Source organism: Microcaecilia unicolor, chromosome 12 (assembly GCF_901765095.1).
Source record: "Microcaecilia unicolor chromosome 12, aMicUni1.1, whole genome shotgun sequence".
Taxonomy (NCBI): Eukaryota; Metazoa; Chordata; class Amphibia; order Gymnophiona; family Siphonopidae; genus Microcaecilia; species Microcaecilia unicolor.
This window is the reverse complement of record NC_044042.1, coordinates 94,546,482-94,563,238: the sequence shown is the minus strand read 5'-3', so window position 1 is coordinate 94,563,238 and position 16,757 is coordinate 94,546,482. Positions and strand designations below refer to the sequence as shown.

The window sequence follows — 16,757 nt, the reverse complement described above, 5'->3', positions numbered from 1 at the left end:
TTCTACCCTGGCCTCAGGGGTTGCTGTATGTTTTTCCTCCGTGGCCTCTGATCGGTCGAGTAGTTCAGCGCATCGAACGTCACTCGGGTCTAGTGATTTTAATAGCTCCGAATTGGCCGTGTCGTCCGTGGTACAGAGATAGGGTACATTTAGCGGCAGTGGAGCCGATTCCTTTGAAAGAGGCGGTGTTGTTATGTCAAGGCCCGATCGTAATGCCAGATCCGTCTCCGTTCTCGCTTATGAGCACTGGTGTCAAGATCATGATATTAGCCCTTTTCGTACTTCTATTGCGGAAGTGTTGGATTTCTTGCAGGATGGTTTGGACAGGGGTTTGGCCTTGTCTACTTTGAAGGTGCAGGTAGCGGCCTTGTCCTGTTTCCGCGAAAAGGTTCAGGGGAAGTCCTTAGCTTCGACACCTGATGTGGTTGAGGGGTGCCAGCCTGGGTGGCAATCAACTCTGGAGCCGCAAGTGGTGCCGGCGTCAGAGGCTGTACTGCAGGCTGAGGGCCAGGCGAGGCTGCAGTGGAAGGTATAGCAGGTGCAAGCACCCCTGATACTGATGCACATCGCTGCATAAGGCCATCCAAAAGCTCAGGGAGCAAGGCCTGGATGCGCTCATTGAGGGCTGACATTGGGAAAGACTGTGGCATTGGCCGAGGCACAGGTTGCAGAATCGTAGGGGCCGATGCGGGAGAAGGATCTTGACTGTTGGAGACGTGCATCAACACCTCCTGGATGGAAGGAGAGTGGTTCTCCCGGCATCAACGCTTCTCGGGTGCTGAATCCCTCAAATCCCCGGAGCTCTCAGCACCATGGATTGAGGGAGACCGGCGACTGTGATTCTTGGCGTTTGCCCAATGCACGTCACCCATGCTCCTCGGTGCCGATGAGGATAACATTGAATCCTCCCATCACCTCGGGGTTGGGTCAGATGATGGATGGTCCCGGGGAGCCTGCATAGCAGAAGGCCTCGAGACAGGTGGAGACCCACTCGATGCCTCACTGCTCCCAGTGTCATGGGGTTTTGAAGCAGCCATGCCTACCGTGGCTCCCAAAGGCGGTGCGACGATCAACGTCAACACCTCCGACCTAGATGCTGATGTCGAGGACCCGGTTCCAAAAATCTTCTTGTGTTGAGCCTCCCGGGAAACCTGGGTCCTCTTCATGAAGGCAGATGACACAGTTGGCAGGGCTATGGTCAGGCCCAAGGCACTGGAGACACCAGGAATGGATGTCCTTCCCTGAGATGGTCCAGTTGCACAGGGTACAACACTTGAAGTCACTGGGTGTCTTCGTGGACATGGAGGGAAAAACTTCACCGGCCAAATCAAACAACACGATGGTGCCTGAAAAAAGGGGCAAAGGCACAAAAAAGAAGAAACCCGACCGGGGCAGACCTAAAAATGGCCTGTGCTGAAAAGAAAGAAAACAAATACAGGTCAAACTACTAAGGTAGTTAGAGGTGAAAAACCAAAGAAAGGCTGAAGGAACTAAAAAAAAAAAAAAAATCAGAAGAAATTACTAAACCGGGCATGTGAGGAGACACCACTAAAAGCAGATGCTCCTCATGCGGAAAAAGCAAAACTGAGGGAGTAGCATTTGCGCGGCAGGCGGGAAGGCACTCGTACATGTGTGGTGGAGCAGTTTGTGCTCTTCAAACTTCTAGTGTTCTCTATGTCATAAATGCCGGACCGGGCGACAATAACCAAGTTTTATATTACAATCATTTTTAGTATAATTATGACTTGATAAAGAGTGTGACTATTGAGTAGACTGGATGGACTGCTCAGGTCTTTATCTGCCGTCAATTACTATGTTACCTACTATATAATATGGCTTTCACCTTCTATAGTCCACAGAAAACAGCCCCTGCTGGTCTCGAGTGACCTGTTTATTACGAAAAGAAAAGGTCCTTTACTTGTTCTTCATACTCCCTAGCTGTATTTCACACTGCTGATTGCTACTTATTTCTTGATACTCTGTCCTAATTTGGATTTCAGGACTCTGTTCTGTCTTCTTTACTTACTTTTTCCATTGCACTGTTAGGGTTAACTTCCGATCGATAGCAGTGGAGGAAAATCCCACTATCTATCTGTGGGACTCAGGGTTCTGCCTTGGGCCTTCTCGCAAAAGATGTCCACAGAGATGAAAATATTGGCCAGGTGGCCTAATGTGCTATGTTAAAGAAACAATGCAGGCCAGTTCAGATCAAAACAAGAAAAAAAACAAAAACTTCAACACTAGGGTAAATCTATAGCATTTCACATAAAAAGAAAAATTAAAAGGAGCAGTTTCTCAAGCTCCGTGGAGTTGCAGAAGAATGAATGTGCCCAATGGCCTCAGGGGTCAAAAAAGAGCTGAAGGGAGCTACAGTAATGTGAGAACAACTGTATATAGGCATAAAAAGGCAATTATTCGATCCAGAAGGCTCTGTTCAGTGCCAAACACAGTCACAAGATCCACATATTCTTTATTTAACATTAATCCCATAACTACTTTTGATTCATTTAAAGTTATTTGTGCACCTTTAACATGTTGATCTCTCTCAGAACCAGGTGTTGCATAAATTTCCCTTCACTTACAGCTAATCCCTGTCATGCTAATCTTAAAACTCTTAAACACATAAAAATAGCCATACTGGGTCAGACCAATGGTCCACCTAGCCCAGTATCCTGCTTCCAACAGTGGCCAATCCAGGTCACAAGTACCTGGCAGAAACCCAATTAGTAGCAACATTCCATGCTACTGTAGGAGTATTTACCCAAGATCTCACCTTTGCTGGTCTTGGCCTATACAGCCATTATTATAACAATATGGATTACAGCTTGTGACCTGCATGCATCAGTAAGCAGCTTTGGCAAAGGACAGCAGAACATAGCAAGATGACTTCATCAAAGGACATATTCTGTGTTGCAAACTAGCCCGTTATCTCCTGGCATGATTGGAGGAGAGAGATACGAATGGCTCTAGGAGTAGGTGAGCAGACAGGGAGGTTTGCTTGCCATCGAACAAAGGCTCGCTTCATGGCCATGAAAGCTGACTGGACATTATTACACCACCTGTGATTGGTCCACAGGTATCATCTGACCCTTGGATACCAAAAGTTTGGACTGAAGAGGAGGAAGAGTGAGGAGACAACCAGAAGACTTGCAGGTGGATAGAAGACTCGAGAATAGCCAGAGACTGATTTTCCTAAACAGCAGTGAACTGCATACCTTGTAACAAATTCACAAGGTTCACTCAGCTACAGTTTACGGCCTTACTTATGACTGTGTAATCTGTGTCCAGAATACAGATCTCGGACTTTATTCCTGGACTGAGCGACTCGCTGAAACTCCAGCTTGAGTCTAATCCGCTTCTTTACCATTGGAAGTCTGCCACAGACTGCAGGATGAGATACCAGAATTTACTACCTATGGTCTTGGGGATAATTAGTTCTTTGCTTTGTCTGTGACAGATGGGTTATGTCATGACTTATGGTCTATGAATTTAGCTGCTAATGGTATTTTGCATAAGACATGTGATGTAACTTCTCATGCTAATCATTAGGATATCAGTATTGTGATTGGTTGTGTAATCACTCATTTAGTTAGTCCATTAGGATAATCATATTCCATTAGCTATATTTTGGGTGATAATCTATTTTTATAGCAAGTTATTTTGTATTTTGCTTGGCATTTTGCTTCAGAACTTTTTATATATATATTTCTTCACTTAATAAATAATATATATTCCATTTGTGGCATTGTTCCTTTTTCCAGCAACCAGCTAGTCATTGGGATAAAGACGTACGCTTCCCCTAGACACGAGTCCAGAATAATTGCTATTTAGTAGTGTTCTGACAGCTAAGTACCTCTGAATACCTACATATTGGTGGCCCGTCCCTTTTCTTACACTACCAATCCCGGGGCAAGCAGTGACTTCTCCCATGTCCATCTCAATAACAGACTGTGGACTTTTCCTCCAGGAACTTGACCAAACATTTTTTAAACCCAGATACCAATTGATAATGCAAACCAAGAACATCTCTGGCTCCCTCCTAGTGGTCCTCCAAGGCAGGGTCAGATCACAGAGTCACCATCTGCTGAAGGCTGGCAGCTTGTACAAAGCTCTTTCTACCATTACTCCAGACACAGCACGGTTCTTCCTCCTTACCTTGGTGTCCATTATTCCATCTGTGACCTCTCCCATCTCTGAGAGAATGGCAAGTGATTCTGGCAGTCCATACTTTGCCCCAGATTTGGGCTTGTCATTGCAGAACTCGGACTGTTGCAAGAAAGAGAGGCTCAAGTCAGATACAATGCCAATAAAAGTAAATCATGAAAATCATGACATATTCTATCTTCCTGAAACATAATCAAAAAGCAAATAAAAGGTTCCAAAATCCAAATCACACCACTTAAAAGAACCTCAGGCATTAAAAAGATAACACATCAATAAGACGACTGCCCAATACAGCTAGTAAAGCTGTTTTGCCCCCGATGCAGGCAAGTGCTGCCGAAACAGTATTCCTCTTTACAGCTGCTAGTCTACTACTACTACTTAACATTTCTAAAGCGCTGCCTGGGTTATTGGGATAAAGAGGACAGTCCCTGCTCAAAGGAGCTTACAATCTAAAGAACAAAAAGTGCAGTCAATCAAATTGGGGCAGTCTACATTTCCTGAATGGAGGTATAATGGTTAGGTGCCGAAGGCGACATTGAAGAGGTGGGCTTTGAGCAAGGATTTGAAGATGGGCAGGGAAAGGGGCTTGGCGTATGGGCTCAGGGAGTTTATTCCAAGCATAGGGTGAGGCGAGGCAGAAAAGGCGGAGCCTGGAGTTGGTGGTGGTGAAGGGTACTGAGAGGAGGGATTTGTCCTGTGAGCGGAGGTTACGGGTAGGAGTGTAAGGGGAGACGAGGGTAGAGAGGTACTGAGGGGCTGCAGATCGCGTGCATTTGTAGGTTAGTAGGAGAAGCTTGAACTGTATGTGGTATCTGATCGGGAGCCAGTGAAGAGTGAAGAGACTTGAGGAGAGGGGTGATATGCGCATATCGGTCAAGGCGGAAGATAAGACGCGCTGCAGAGTTCTGAATGGATTGAAGGGGGGATAGATGGTTAAGTGGGAGGCCGGTGAGAAGTAGGTTGCAGTAGTCAAGGCGAGAGGTAATGAGAGAGTGGATGAGAGTTCGGGTGGTGTGCTCAGAGAGGAAGGGGCGAATTTTGCTGATGTTATAGAGGAAGAAGCGACAGGTCTTGGCTGTCTGCTGGATATACGCAGAGGGAGGAGTCGAAGATGACCCCGAGGTTGCGGGCAGATGAGACGGGGAGGATGATGGTGTTGTCGATTGAAATAGAGTGGGGGAAGAGGAGAGGTGGGTTTGGGTGGAAAGACAATGAGCTCAGTCTTGGCCATGTTTAGTTTCAGGTGGCAGTTGGACATCCAGGCAGCAATTTCAGATAGGCAGGCTGATACTTTGGCCTGGGTTTTCCTCAGTGATGTCTGGTGTGGAGAGATAAAGCTGGGTGTCGTCAGCATAGAGATGATATTGGAAGCCATGAGATGAGATCAGCAAGCCCAGGGAGGAGGTGTAGATTGAGAAAAGAAGGGGTCCGAGGACAGATCCCTGAAGAACTCCAACAGAGAGCGGGATGGGGGTAGAGGAAGATCCATGGGAATGTACTCTGAAGGTACGGTGGGAGAGATAAGAGGAGGACAGAGCCTTGGAATCCAAATGAGGATAGTGTGGTAAGGAGTAAATTGTGATTGACAGTGTCAAAAGCGGCGGATAGGTCGAGGAGGATGAGGATGGAGTACTGACCTTTGGATTTGGCAAGGAACAGGTCATTATAGACTTTAGTGAGTGCTGTTTCTGTCGAGTGTAGAGGGCGAAAACCGGATTGAAGCAGATTGAGGATGGCATGAGAGGAGAGAAAATCAAGGCAGCAGCTGTGAACAGCGCGTTCAAGTATTTTGGAGAGGAAGAGTAGGAGGGAGATGGGGCGGTAGTTGAAAGGACAGGTAGGGTCCAGTGATGGTTCTTTGAGGAGTGGTGTGACTACAGCATGCTTGAAGGTGTCAGGGACAGTTGCAGTGGAGAAAGAGAGGTTGAGGATATGACAGATGGGGGGGGGGGGGGGTGACAGTAGGAGAGATGGCGTTTAGTAAGTTGGTGGGGATGGGATCAGAGGAACAGGTGGTGCATTTCGAGGAGGAAAGAAGGTGGGTGGTTTCCTCCTTGGTGATATCAGGAAAAGAGGAGGAGGCTTGGCATGGTTGGTTGAGGTGGGTGGTTTCCTTCTTGGTGATATCAGGAAAAGAGGAGAAGGAGGCCTGGGATGGTTGGTTAAGGGAGTGGGTTAAAGAGTGAAGAGGAGGAGGTGGCTTGGTAGTGAATTCGCGGAAATAGTCAGCCAGTGATTGAGGAGAGAGTGAGGGGGGGTGGGAGTGGAGTCTGCTTGAAGTCAGTGGGTAAACTAATATAGCTCAACTCCTGTATTACAATAAATGGACAGCACTTTGCATTTTGAGGGGGCCTTCACTTTGATTCATCTTGAATTTCACATGAAGCTGCTTCAGATAATTTTAAAGTTACATTTTTTGTGTGTTTTTGCTAAACTTTTTTCAAAATGATAATTTTGGGATTGTTCACCTCTAACAATAAGAAGGTGGATGATTATGGGGCTCATTTTTGAAACAGAAAAATGTCCAAAAAGCCGCACAATGCGAAATTTGGACATTTTTTTGTCAAAATGTCCAAATTGCTATTTTCAAAATCCATTTTAAAGACTTTTTCTATGCAGTTCATCTGTAGTGTGTCCAAATCACAGATATATCGTGGGTGGGATTTGGGCATTTCCAACTCTTTGATGTTTTTGTGCCATAACAAAGCAAAAACGTCCAGACCTAAGTTAGATATTTTGGTCTACACCTGTTTCAATCATGAATAAGTCACAAAAAGGTGCCCTAAATGACCAAATAACCACTGGAGGGATGTTATATTATGGTATAAAAGACTTGTCTTTTTCTGCCGTCATCTACTATGTTTATGTATGTTTGTCACCTGCCAACTCCCTTCAATACGAGATTCAAGGCGAGATACAAAATATAAAAGAAAACAGACTTTAGGAATTAGTAAAAAAAAAAAATCTATTGAAAAATATCAATCTAATTAACTAACATGTTCCCTCCTTACTCCTCCAGTGGTACTGACTCCCCTCCCCCCAAAGATGCGAAAGAAACAGTACATGACAGCCTCGATGACAGCTTCAGATGCTATGGCCAGTCCTATTAGAAGAGCAAGCAGGTCCTAGTGGTCAGTGCACTGCAATGAAGAGAAGGCACATATCCCACACTTGTGGTGGAAAGTGTGAGCTGTCAAAAAACCACCAAAAACATACTGTACCCATATAAAGGTGATACCTGCAGCCATTAAGGGCTATTGTAGTGGTGTACAGTTGGGTTCACTAGGTTTTTGGTAGGTTTTGGAGGGCTCATCATACAATATAAGGGGGAAACGGTGAGATGTGTACCTGAGACCTTTTATGAGAAATCCACTGCAGTGAGCCCTAGAGTGCCCCACTGCTCTGCTGGGATGTCTGTGTGGCCAATCTACTAAGAATGCTGCCCCCCATACGCTCCAGTGGTTCTATTTTGCTCATTTTTCACTTTATCTTTTTGTTTCGAAAATGGCCATTTGTTAGACATTGTTGTGGTCGATCTTTTTGGACCATTTTTGAAAAAACAAAAAGTCAGACCTTTTCTGGTTCAAAAACTGGCTTTGTGTCACTTGAATTTTGGATATTTTTAGCAAAATGTGCAAAGTTGGATTTAGACATCACATTGAAAATGCCCCTTTATATCACATTAAGCTGCAAGGTTTTAAACTGCCTAATTTGAATGTGCCGAACTATAAGCACCATTATATATAATGCTTTGTAAAGAATACTTTTCCATTGACATTTTAGTTCAAAGGCTTTTTTTAGGTTTTTCTTTTCTTTTTTTAAACTATAAGACAAAATATTGGTGTGCAATTTTCTTTCTAAGGCCTAAATGAGGTGTGATCTGTTTTATTTATTTATTTATGGGGGGGGGGGGGGTTCTGAAACAAAAATACACACTTTGAATAGCAATGCTATTCCTATCTCAGCAGAACCCATTCCAATTCTATCTAATGGCTGCATAAACCTGCATGAAATTTTGAAACCCCACAGGTAACCTGTAGGCCAGTGGGTACAGGAAATACATTTTCATAGGGAAATTCTCCTTGAAGTTTCCTTTTGAGAATTCAAGTGGCACACGGCATGGGTATTCTGTACCTGCATATTTTGACTTGCTGAGAGCAGGTGGAAAGAAAATGAAGTGATATTGTATTTATTTTCTGTTGCTTCTTGGCCTTTTGGCTAAAATCAAGTGTGATACTGTATTTATTCTCGACTCTGCTAAAAGCAGTTATGTATCAGAGTGGACAGGAGGGTGGTACAGCAGTCCCAAGTTTTGAAAATTATTATCTTGCCGCTCAGTTGAAAGCTCTTTTGGATTGAAATAACACAAAAAAGAAGCAATGAGTCAAGCTGGAGCAAATGTCAGTGAACCCAACTCCAATTTACTGTTATGGCTGACAGCTAAAATTAGATTGATGAGGGAAAAGGAACCCTTTTGTGTTATAAACAATCAGAACTTGCCAAAACAGTGCAAGACAGAAAGTGGAGAAACAGGACGATTTATCAGTTTACGCCACTGAAACATAAGATTTCCCTCCAGACAGAAACCAGCACAAGTCATCAGCTCTCACCATTGAAATATAATAAAGATAATAAAGATTTCCCTCCAGGGCTGTCAGATCAACTATGTTCAAGATGGAAAGCAAAATGCCTTACATGTTCTGGTCAATTTCAACAGGAGGGTACTATTTTATTGGGGTTTTTTTTCCATTTGTGGAACTCCAAGAGCAATATTGATTTGGATAGAAGATGTTTTTCAGTACTATCAAGTATAGCATTTTTTTATTTATCAAGAGGAAAACAAATATTTGGGGGGGAGGAACACCCTCTGTAGAGTGTTTTAACATCAGTTAGAACTAAGGGAGGAATACCCAGGATATAAAGAGCCTTGCAGAGTGGCAAATCTTTAAAAGGGAAGCATCTAGAACAAAGGAAAATAGATACGGAGCTTCAGATCAGTGATAAGTAGGGGGGTTGATAGCTAGTAACATACTGGAAAATAAGATACCTTACAGACGGTATAAGAACACAATGAAAATATTTAAGATATATTGGCGAGGGAGCACTCAGTGCTGGAGGAACTGTGAGGATGTGGACACCTTTCTGTAAATGTGGTAGGGATGCCCCAAGACAGGAGTGTGACAAAACCGTGGGTTTTTAAGCCTGTAAAACTGCATTATTTCTTGAAGTGTATTTCTCCTATTGGCCAACAGGTGGTGTTTCCTTGCTATAAAGCTGTTACAGAGGTGTGGTAGCCGTGTTAGTCCACTCTTAAAATTTATCAATAGAAATCAAACAAAATAAAACATGGAAAAGAAAATAAGATGATACCTTTTTTATTGGACATAACTTAATACATTTCTTACAGAGAAATTACTGTTCTTTCTTTAGTTTAGCACAGAGAGGAAGTTCCTGCAGTATACATTTAATAATTATCCCTTTAGTGTCCAATGTTCCTGTAATAAGCCATATGGGAACAGATTGATGGGAACATTGGACACAGCGAATGCTACATACCTGTAGAAGGTATTCTCCGAGGACAGCAGGCTGATTGTTCTCACTGATGGGTGACGTCCTCGGCAGCCCCTCCAATCGGAATCTTCCTAGCAAAGTCCTTTGTTAGCTCTCGCGCGCCCGCGCACACCGCGCATGCGCGGCCGTCTTCCCGCCCGAAACCGGCTCGAGCCGGCCAGTCCAGTATGTAGCAAGACAATACACTTCAAGGGAAGACACAACTCCAAAGGGGAGGCGGGCGGGTTTGTGAGAACAATCAGCCTGCTGTCCTCGGAGAATACCTTCTACAGGTATGTAGCATTCGCTTTCTCCGAGGACAAGCAGGCTGCTTGTTCTCACTGATGGGGTATCCCTAGCCCCCAGGCTCACTCAAAACAACAACCAAGGTCAATTGGGCCTCGCAACGGCGAGGACATAACTGAGATTGACCTAAAAAATTTACCAACTAACTGAGAGTGCAGCCTGGAACAGAACAAACAGGGCCCTCGGGGGGTGGAGTTGGATCCTAAAGCCCAAACAGGTTCTGAAGAACTGACTGCCCGAACCGACTGTCGCGTCGGGTATCCTGCTGCAGGCAGTAATGCGATGTGAATGTGTGGACAGATGACCACGTCGCAGCTTTGCAAATTTCTTCAATGGAGGCTGACTTCAAGTGGGCTACCGACGCAGCCATGGCTCTAACATTATGAGCCGTGACATGACCCTCAAGAGCCAGCCCCGCCTGGGCGTAAGTGAAGGAAATGCAATCTGCTAGCCAATTGGATATGGTGCGTTTCCCTACAGCCACTCCCCTCCTATTGGGATCAAAAGAAACAAACAATTGGGCGGACTGTCTGTGGGGCTGTGTCCGCTCCAGGTAGAAGGCCAATGCTCTCTTGCAGTCCAATGTGTGCAGCTGACGTTCAGCAGGGCAGGAATGAGGACGGGGAAAGATTGTTGGCAAGACAATTGACTGGTTCAGATGGAACTCCGACACGACCTTTGGCAAGAACTTAGGGTGAGTGCGGAGGACTACTCTGTTATGATGAAATTTGGTGTAAGGGGCCTGGGCTACCAGGGCCTGAAGCTCACTGACCCTACGAGCTGAAGTAACTGCCACCAAGAAAATGACCTTCCAGGTCAAGTACGTCAGATGGCAGGAATTCAGTGGCTCAAAAGGAGATTTCATCAGCTGGGTGAGAACGACATTGAGATCCCATGACACTGTAGGAGGCTTGACAGGGGGCTTTGACAAAAGCAAACCTCTCATGAAGCGAACAACTAAAGGCTGTCCTGAGATCGGCTTACCTTCCACATGGTAATGGTATGCACTGATTGCGCTAAGGTGAACCCTTACAGAATTGGTCTTGAGACCAGACTCAGACAAGTGCAGAAGGTATTCAAGCAGGGTCTGTGTAGGACAAGAGCGAGGAGCTAGGGCCTTGCTGTCACACCAGACGGCAAACCTCCTCCACAGAAAGAAGTAACTCCTCTTGGTGGAATCTTTCCTGGAAGCAAGCAAGACGCGGGAGACACCCTCTGACAGACCCAAAGAGGCAAAGTCTACGCTCTCAACATCCAGGCCGTGAGAGCCAGGGACCGGAGGCTGGGATGCAGAAGAGCCCCTTCGTTCTGCGTGATGAGGGTCGGAAAACACTCCAATCTCCACGGTTCTTCGGAGGATAACTCCAGAAGAAGAGGGAACCAGATCTGACGCGGCCAAAAAGGAGCAATCAGAATCATGGTGCCTCGGTCTTGCTTGAGTTTCAACAAAGTCTTTCCCACCAGAGGAATGGGAGGATAAGCATACAGCAGGCCCTCCCCCCAATCCAGGAGGAAGGCATCCGATGCTAGTCTGCCGGGGGCCTGAAGTCTGGAACAGAACTGAGGGACTTTGTGGTTCACTCGAGATGCGAAGAGATCCACCAAGGGGGTGCCCCACGCTTGGAAGATCTGGCGCACCACTCTGGAGTTGAGCGACCACTCGTGAGGTTGCATAATCCGGCTCAGTCTGTCGGCCAGACCGTTGTTTACGCCTGCCAGATATGTGGCTTGGAGAACCATGCCGAGACGGCGAGCCCAAAGCCACATGCTGACGGCTTCCTGACACAGGGGGCGAGATCCGGTGCCCCCCTGCTTGTTCACATAGTACATGGCAACCTGGTTGTCTGTCTGAATTTGGATAATTTGATGGGACAGCCGATCTCTGAAAGCCTTCAGAGCGTTCCAGATCGCTCGCAACTCCAGGAGATTGATCTGTAGACCGCGTTCCTGGAGGGACCAGCTTCCTTGGGTGTGAAGCCCATCGACATGAGCTCCCCATCCCAGGAGAGACGCATCCGTTGTCAGCACTTTTTGTGGCTGAGGAATTTGGAAAGGACGTCCCAGAGTCAAATTGGACCAGATTGTCCACCAATACAGGGATTCGAGAAAACTCGTGGACAGATGGATCACGTCTTCTAGACCCCCAGCAGCCTGATACCACTGGGAGGCTAGGGTCCATTGAGCAGATCTCATGTGAAGACGGGCCATGGGAGTCACATGAACTGTGGAGGCCATGTGGCCCAGCAATCTCAACATCTGCCGAGCTGTGATCTGCTGGGACGCTCGCACCCGCGAGACGAGGGACAACAAGTTGTTGGCCCTTGTCTCTGGGAGATAGGCGCGAGCCGTCCGAGAATCCAGCAGGGCTCCTATGAATTCGAGTTTCTGCACTGGGAGAAGATGGGACTTTGGGTAATTTATTACAAACCCCAGTAGCTCCAGGAGGCGAATAGTCATCTGTATGGACTGCAGGGCTCCTGCCTCGGACGTGTTCTTCACCAGCCAATCGTCGAGATATGGGAACACGTGCACTCCCAGCCTGCGAAGTGCCGCTGCTACCACAGCTAGGCACTTTGTGAATACTCTGGGCGCAGAGGCGAGCCCAAAGGGTAGCACACAGTACTGGAAGTGGCGGGTGCCCAACTGAAATCGCAGATACTGTCTGTGAGCTGGCAGTATCGGGATGTGTGTGTAGGCATCCTTCAAGTCCAGAGAGCATAGCCAATCGTTTTGCTGAATCATGGGGAGAAGGGTGCCCAGGGAAAGCATCCTGAACTTTTCTTTTACGAGATATTTGTTCAGGGCCCTTAGGTCTAGGATGGGACGCATCCCCCCTGTTTTCTTTTCCACAAGGAAGTACCTGGAATAGAATCCCAGCCCTTCTTGCCCGGATGGCACGGGCTCGACCGCATTGGCGCTGAGAAGGGCGGAGAGTTCCTCTGCAAGTACCTGCTTGTGCTGGAAGCTGTAAGACTGAGCTCCTGGTGGACAATTTGGAGGTTTGGAGGCCAAATTGAGGGTGTATCCTTGCCGGACTATTTGCAGAACCCACTGATCGGAGGTTATGAGAGGCCACCTTTGGTGAAAAGCTTTCAACCTCCCTCCGACTGGCAGGTCGCCCGACACTGACACTTGGATATCGGCTATGCTCTGCTGGAGCCAGTCAAAAGCTCGCCCCTTGCTTTTGCTGGGGAGCCGCGGGGCCTTGCTGAGGCGCACGCTGCTGACGAGAGCGAGCGCGCTGGGGCTTAGCCTGGGCCGCAGGCTGTCGGGAAGGAGGATTGTACCTACGCTTACCAGAAGTATAGGGAACAGTCTTCCTTCCCCCGAAAAATCGTCTACCTGTAGAGGTAGAAGCTGAAGGCTGCCGGCGGGAGAACTTGTCGAATGCGGTGTCCCGCTGGTGGAGAGACTCTACCACCTGCTCGACTTTTTCTCCAAAAATGTTGTCCGCACGGCAAGGCGAGTCCGCAATCCGCTGCTGGATTCTATTCTCCAGGTCGGCGGCACGCAGCCATGAGAGCCTGCGCATCACCACACCTTGAGCAGCGGCCCTGGACGCAACATCAAAAGTGTCATAAACTCCTCTGGCCAGGAATTTTCTGCACGCCTTCAGCTGCCTGACCACCTCCTGAAAAGGCTTGGCTTGCTCAGGGGGAAGAGCATCAACCAAGCCCGCCAACTGTCGCACATTATTCCGCATGTGTATGCTCGTGTAGAGCTGGTAAGACTGAATTTTGGCCACGAGCATAGAGGAATGGTAGGCCTTCCTCCCAAAGGAGTCTAAGGTTCTAGAGTCTTTGCCCGGGGGCGCCGAAGCATGCTCCCTAGAACTCTTAGCCTTCTTTAGGGCCAGATCCACAACTCCAGAGTCGTGAGGCAACTGAGTGCGCATCAGCTCTGGGTCCCCATGGATCCGGTACTGGGACTCGATCTTCTTGGGGATGTGGGGATTAGTTAAAGGCTTGGTCCAGTTCGCCAGCAATGTCTTTTTGAGGACATGGTGCAGGGGAACAGTGGACGCTTCCTTAGGTGGAGAAGGATAGTCCAGGAGCTCAAACATTTCAGCCCTGGGCTCGTCCTCCACAACCACCGGGAAGGGGATGGCCGTAGACATCTCCCGGACAAAGGAAGCAAAAGACAGACTCTCGGGAGGAGAAAGCTGCCTTTCAGGAGAGGGAGTGGGATCAGAAGGAAGACCCTCAGACTCCTCGTCAGAGAAATATCTGGGATCTTCTTCTTCTTCCCACGAGGCCTCACCCTCGGTGTCAGACACAAGTTCACGGACCTGCGTCTGCAACCGCGCCCGGCTCGACTCCGTGGAGCCACATCCACGATGGGGGCGTCGAGAGGTAGACTCCCTCGCCCGCATCGGCGAAGCTCCCTCCGCCGACGTAGTCGGGGAGCCCTCCTGGGAGGTGGCCGCAGTCACCGCGTGCGTCGGGGACCTCACCCCGGGCGATGGGCCAGCCGGCGCCATGCTCGACGGTACCGGAGGCGCAAGCACCGCCGGTACCGGAGGGGTAGGGCGCAACAGCTCTCCCAGAATCTCTGGGAGAACGGCCCGGAGGCTCTCGTTCAGAGCGGCTGCAGAGAAAGGCATGGAGGTCGATGCAGGCGTCGACGTCAGAACCTGTTCCGGGCGTGGAGGCTGTTCCAGGCTGTCCAGAGTGGAGCGCATCGACACCTCTTGAACAGAGGGTGAGCGGTCCTCTCGGTGCCGATGCCTGCTGGGTGCCGACTCCCTCGGCGACCCAGAGCTCTCGGTGCCGACGCGGGAAGGGGACCGGTGTCGATGCTTCTTCGACTTCTTCCGAAGCATGTCACCGGAGCTTCCCGGCACCGACGAGGAGGACGTAGAATCCATCCGTCGCTTCCTCGGGGCCGAGACCGAAGAGGGTCGATCTCGGGGGGGCTGTACCGCAGGAGCCCTCAGGGTAGGAGGAGACCCACCCGAGGGCTCACCGCCACCAGCAGGGGAAAGGACAGCCCTCACCTGCACTCCACTCGATGCACCACCGTCCGACGACATCAGGAGACGAGGTCCCGGTACCACCGACGTCGATGCAGCTATCCGATGTCTCGGCGCCGATGCAGAGGGCCGATGCCTCGATGCACTCGATGCACTGGCAGCCAAGGATGAAGGTCTGGACGCTGATGACGTCGATGCACACGATGACCCCGGTGCCGATGCCGACGAAGCGCCCGAGAACAAAACGTTCCACTGGGCCAATCTCGCTACTTGAGTCCGCCTCTGTAACAGGGAACACAGACTACAGTTCTGGGGACGGTGCTCGGCCCCCAGACACTGAAGACACGAAGAGTGCCTATCAGTGAGCGAGATTACCCGGGCGCACTGGGTGCACTTCTTGAAGCCGCTGGAAGGCTTCGATGTCATGGGCGGAAAAATCACGCCGGCGAAGTCAAAATCCGAAATGACGAATTTGGAGCACCAAAACTTTAAGGGAGAAAAAATCTCGACCGAGGCCGAAAAGAGGCCTACCCCGACGACGAAAGAAAACTTACCGGGGCAAAACTGGAAGTACGGGAAGGGGAAAATGAAACCCAAGGGGGTTTTCGGAGCACTTCCCGACAGCTAGAAAACTTTTCCGAAGAAAAAACACGTCAATAAAACACGGACGCGCGAGGTCGACTCTCCGGGGCTCGACACGACAAAAAACACAGCCGTACCGAGTGCGGACGAAAGAAGACTGGCCGGCTCGAGCCGGTTTCGGGCGGGAAGACGGCCGCGCATGCGCGGTGCGCGCGAGAGCTAGCAAAGGACTTTGCTAGGAAGATTCCGATTGGAGGGGCTGCCGAGGACGTCACCCATCAGTGAGAACAAGCAGCCTGCTTGTCCTCGGAGAATAAAGAGTTAACTTGTTGTTCTATGCTCTGATGTCCAGGAGCTCAAATTCATATAAGAGTAGTCATACTGGGTCAGACCAATGGTCCATCTAGCCCAGTATCCTGTTTTCCAAACAGTGGCCAAGCCAGGTCACAAGTACCTGGAAGAAACCCAAATCATGGCAAAACTCCATACTACAAATCCCAGGGCAAGCAATTGCTTCCCATATCTGTCTCAATAGCAGACTATGGACTTTTCCTCCAGGAATTTGTCCAAACCTTTTTTAAACCCAGATACGCTGACCACTGTTACAACCTCTCCAGGAGGTACTGGCTTTTTCTCTCCAGTCTCAGCCAGGGAGGAGAGAACTACCTCTTTACTGAGGACCTGTGAGCAGTTATATTTAATAACCTGTGAGCAGCTAAATTTCCTGAACTCACCAGGTACTATTTAGATAGTAAACAAATGTTTAGATAGTTTTATCATTGTGTTATTGTTTGCCAATTGCACCTTTTCAGTTCATTGCTCTAATTTTTTCATTACAATATAATTTCAGTTTGCTGACTATGCTTTTCTAGACTGACTAAGAATCCTGGTGGTTTGTGTGTTAGGTCTGTGGGTGCTTTCTAGGAACTGTGGGACCACTGGGAGAGTGGCCCCAGTATCCTACAAATCACCAGAGATAATTTGAGAGTGAGAGACTCGCCCAGAGGCAGTGGGACCCAGTCGGTGAGAGGAAGGTACTACTGTAGAGCACATGCCCAAGTGCAGGCAGACCTAAGCAGTGGGAATCAACACCTCCTTTCTTCTGCTGGTTATACCTCTCTCTATGCAGCCTAGCATCCTTCTGGACACGGCAGTTGCCTTGTCACATTGTTTCTTCACCTTC

General features: G+C 48.5%; 1 protein-coding gene across 1 annotated transcript in view; it reads right to left on the bottom strand.

The window, feature by feature from the left end:
* CCDC47 (coiled-coil domain containing 47) overlaps positions 1–16,757 on the bottom strand; it is a 144,939-nt gene that overhangs the window by 36,210 nt on the left and 91,972 nt on the right. The window contains exon 8 of the mRNA XM_030221571.1: positions 4,156–4,266. Within this exon, the coding sequence (XP_030077431.1) occupies positions 4,156–4,266 (111 nt within the window). The remainder of the gene's footprint in view (positions 1–4,155; positions 4,267–16,757) is intronic.